The sequence below is a fragment of the Engraulis encrasicolus genome, chromosome 4 (assembly GCF_034702125.1).
Source record: "Engraulis encrasicolus isolate BLACKSEA-1 chromosome 4, IST_EnEncr_1.0, whole genome shotgun sequence".
In the NCBI taxonomy this organism is placed as follows: domain Eukaryota; kingdom Metazoa; phylum Chordata; class Actinopteri; order Clupeiformes; family Engraulidae; genus Engraulis; species Engraulis encrasicolus.
The window spans coordinates 17,547,745-17,552,040 of NC_085860.1; the positions used below are offsets into that span (position 1 = coordinate 17,547,745).

At 49.9% G+C, this 4,296-nt stretch overlaps 1 protein-coding gene across 2 annotated transcripts in view; it reads right to left on the reverse strand.

Moving 5' to 3' along the window:
* Positions 1 to 553: 553 nt before the first annotated feature.
* LOC134447373 (homeodomain-interacting protein kinase 3-like) overlaps positions 554 to 4,296 on the reverse strand; it is a 42,731-nt gene continuing 38,988 nt past the window's right edge. For both annotated transcript variants that reach the window (XM_063196821.1, XM_063196820.1), the window contains exons 16-17: positions 1,732 to 1,889; positions 554 to 1,280 (exon numbers count right to left, since the gene is read on the reverse strand). In XM_063196821.1, coding sequence (XP_063052891.1) covers positions 654 to 1,280; positions 1,732 to 1,889 — 785 coding nt within the window. In that variant the 3' untranslated portion in view covers positions 554 to 653. The remainder of the gene's footprint in view (positions 1,281 to 1,731; positions 1,890 to 4,296) is intronic.

Genomic DNA, 4,296 nt, shown 5'->3' on the forward strand with positions numbered 1-4,296 from the left:
GAGTAGAGGATTTCTATTCCATCCTCTCATCCTTGTTAAAAAGGACATCTGACAACTGTTTTTTATATATCAAATGTGCAAAAAGAAACACACTGTAAGCGAGATATCTAATGCATAAACACACACACACACACACACACCATTCATTCATTTCAATTCATTCAATTCAATTGAATGGAATTCAATTCATTCATTCATTCCATTCGCTTCCATGATTAACTGTAAAGCTCAATTCCTTTTGCTGCATCATCATCATCATCATCATCATCATCCATCTACATGATTTTAAAAAATACGAAAAGGTTCTTTTGGGTTCTGTCTGTAGTAGTAGTAGTAGCTGTTGTGGTAGTAGTAATAGCAATAATAGTAGTAGAAGTAGTAGTAATAGCAGTTCCCCTCCTTCCTCTTCCGCCATCTCCTCACCCCCCCCAATCAGAATCAGAACCAGGATTAGGATCTGGATCAGAAGCGGAAGCTGAGCACCGGGCTATTGTTGGCGCTGACGGACCCGCCATGGCCGCCGCGCGCGCGGTTGGAGTTGTTGTTGGTGAGCGTGGTGGTGAGGGTGGTGGTGGTGATGGCGATGGTGGAGTGGGCCAGCCCCAGACGTCCGGGTCCGAGCCCATGTCCGGGTCCGGGCCGCAGGCTCAGGCTCAGATGTAAGGGTACTGGCTGAGCTTGGTGGGGCTGAGCGGGAACCCGGCGTAGACGGGAGAGGCCATGAAGGAATGCGGGGGGAAGAGAGGCTTGAACTGGGCCGGCGGCGGGTGGGGGTGGTGGTGGGTGTGTGGGTGGGTGTGAGGGTGCGGATGGTGGTGGGGGCTGAGCCCCACCGTAAGCGAGTGGGTGTGGGTGTGGGGGTGGTGCGCGTGGGTGTGGGGCGGCGGCAGGAGTCCGTAGGCGGGCTGCAGGACGGCGGGCCGCGAGGGGCAGGGCGAAGCCAACAGGTGGGCCACGGTGGGGGCGGAGGTGGGGGGCGGAGGAGGAGGTGGGAAGGAGAGCAGGGCGGGGGCTGGTACCTGAGGGTGAGGAGGCACGCCCTGAGGGACTGCCGCCGGGGCGGTGGGCGCCGGAGGAGGAGGGGCCACGTTGTGGGTGTGGCTGTGGGTGTGGCTGTGGGTGTGGCTGTGGGTGTGGGTGTGGCTGTGGGTGGGGCTGGCGTGGGCTGCCAGGGGGAAGGCGTGATGGGCGTGGTGAGCGGTGGGGGGGATGAAGGCCTGCGGCCGGTGGGACACATAGTTGCCATTCCACTCCTTGTGACAGGAGCCGTAGTGCTGGACCTGCAGGGGGACAGGACAGGACAGGACAGGACAGGGTTAACACTAACATCAGCATAAACCAATACAAGGAAAACAAGAAGAATCATCGCACACTGGTGGACTTAATTTTGCTGCTTTCTTATTTTGTGTACAACGCGTTTCGTCGCATCAGCATAAATGTCAACATCCCTCTTAAAGAGGACATTCTGCACGGATCTACTGCGTGCATGCATGCATATACGAGTGCGTGTGTCTCTGTGTGTTTTTGTGTGTGCCAAGTGTACAGACATCGTTTGTGTGTTTACCCGGCCAAAGCCCAGCAGCTTCACATACAAGAATTTTAACTGTGTGTCAGTTTGTGTGAACGCATGTGCATGTATTTACATGGCTCAGGCACAGCGGCTGCCCATGTGCCTGCGCTAATTTGTGTGTGTGTGTGTGTGTGTGGTGTTGCTGCTGTGTGTGTGCTCACCTGTCCGAAGCCCAGTGGCGGCGGCTGCTGCTGCTGCTGCTGCTGCTGGAAGGCGGAGGTCATGGTCTGCTGCTGCTGGCGAGACAGGATGGGGGTGGAGAAGTGGCTCAGCCGTGCGGGGACGCAGCGCCCTCTGGACTGGCACAAGGACTCGAAGACTGAGGAGGAGAGAGAAGGAAGGAGAAGAGAAGAGGTGGAGAGAGAAGAGGGGGAGAGAGAAGAGGAAGAGGGGAAGGAGAGAAGAGGAAGAGGAGGAGAGAGAAGAGGAAGAGGAGGAGAGAAGGAGAAGGGGGAGAGAGAGAAGGAAAGAGAAAAGAAGAGAAGGGAAATATAACAAGAGAGGGAGGGAGAGAGAAAAAGCAAACCACAGAGCCAGAACGGCAGAGAGAGAGAGAGAGACAGAGACAGAGAGAGAGAGAGAGAGAGAGAGAGAGAGAGAGAGAGAGAGAGAGACAGAGAGAGAGATAGAGAGAGAGAGAGAGAACAAGCGAAAGAGAGACAGATAAAAAGCCAGAGGACAGAGAGAGAGAAGCCAGAGAACAGGGAGAGAGAAAGCGAGCGAAAGAGACAGAGATAAAAAGGGAGCGATAGACAGAGAGGAAAGTGTAGAAAGACAGGCAGGCAGGAAGAGGGAACAAATACAGACAACCAAGAAATCAGGGTCAAATGAGGACAAAAATAAAACTCTTGTGGGAGCAAACAACAAAACAATGAAAAACAACAACGAAGAAAGAAATAGAAGGCTGCAATTGGAAACAACAGGTTTGCAGAACACAAGTGTTGTTTTTGGTTTGACAGCAACTGCTAAGTCTGGCTAATAAACAGGAGGAGAAAGACCATGTTGTGTTCAACACCAAACAACAACTTGTGCTTTCTCCCTCGAGGACACAGAAAAGAGAAAATGACCAAAAAACACAAAAGTGGATGCTTTGAACATGGCCTGAGGGAGGAGAGCAGCGCGTGTTCCTCAGCCAAGCCACTGCTGCACAAGACGTAGAGAGTAGAGGCCATAGGGGCACTAATGAGAAGTGATCTCATTCGCAGTGCATATAAAGGCCCTTATATTGCCACAGACCCTCTCCTTGCATGTGCAGGCCGCTAGCGTACCAGGATGTCGTCTTGTTCTCTTGAAAGACTAAGACCTGTTTTAATGCCAGGCTGCAGGGGTGCATCCCGAGGGCTGCTTTACGATGGCAATATTTACTTTTATAGCATGCCCTGAAGAGAGAGAGAGAGAGAGAGAGAGAGAGAGAGAGAGAGAGAGAAAGGGGGAGTGGGAGGAGAGAGAGAGAGAGAGACAGAGAGACTGGGAGAGAGAGAGAGAGAGAGAGAGAGAGAGAGAGAGAGAGAGAGAGAGAGAGAGAGAGAGAGGACAGAATAGGATAAGGACGGGACAGAACAGGACAGGAGCAGAATGCCACTGGGGAAACGTAGGAATGGGGGCTCGGTGACCTTCTGCAAAATAAAGAAGAGGGGGGCGAAAGCAGGCACACGCACACACACAGAGTAATAATAAAAAGAGGAGAGGAGAGAAGGAGCTGAGAGATATCAGAAGATATCACACCAAAAACAAAAAAAGTTCAAATGCAGTGGAGATTCAAACAAAAAAGGAGAGAGTCCACTCAAAAAAAAAAAAGTGTGGGGCAACTGTGTTGGTGGCAGGCAGAAGCCGCTCCGACACGTATGGCCCATACTGTAGTCACCTGTGGTGGCCTCGGGGGCCCACTAATGTGTGGTACGCCCTGGGCTCCCCTCTACGACCTGTGGGGGGCAGAAACGGGCAAGGGGGCAAGGTGATGCTGGGAAGCACCCTGGGCACCCACACATCAACACACACCTCAGCACTCTAATAATAATAATAATAATAATAATAATAATAATAATAATTACAACAATCAGGGCACTAAATTAACTTTTTTCACCACCAGCCAAAATGGCTAGTAGATGTCAATATTAGTAGCCAAACACACACTCACTAATGGGTCAAAGTGGCTAGTAAGTTGTTCTTTTCAACCTTCCAAGCTGAAATTTCACCAGCGTTTGGCCGGATGGCTGGATTTAATTTAGATCCCTGATAATAATAATAATACATCCGTTTTGAATAGCGCTTTTCAAGACACTCAAAGACGCTTTACTGACCATATAAATCAAAACAAAAAACTCTACTGTACAGTACACTTCATGCAGTACATACACAACATTAAACTCTACTTGCTCACAATGGCATTACTTGTAGAACACATCAGCACACACCTCTTCACTCTTAAGGTGTCAAAAGGAATAGAAAAAATAAAACATAGAAAGACAGTTTTCTACCAACACAGCTAACTTATCTGAGTAACCAGTAGCCCTGTGTACTGGTATTACGATCAGCTGACTCTGCACTGGTTGGATCAAGTTTGTGTGGAGGATTCTTGTTGGGTTTTTAATATTTTTCAGAAACAACGCAGTCCGTCTACCTTAGGTACAATGGAGTAAATGGTGTAACAGCTATGTGATATCATGTGCTAGTGTTGTACTCACCATGAATTTACTTTTAATTTTGACACCTCTGTGCTCTCTACA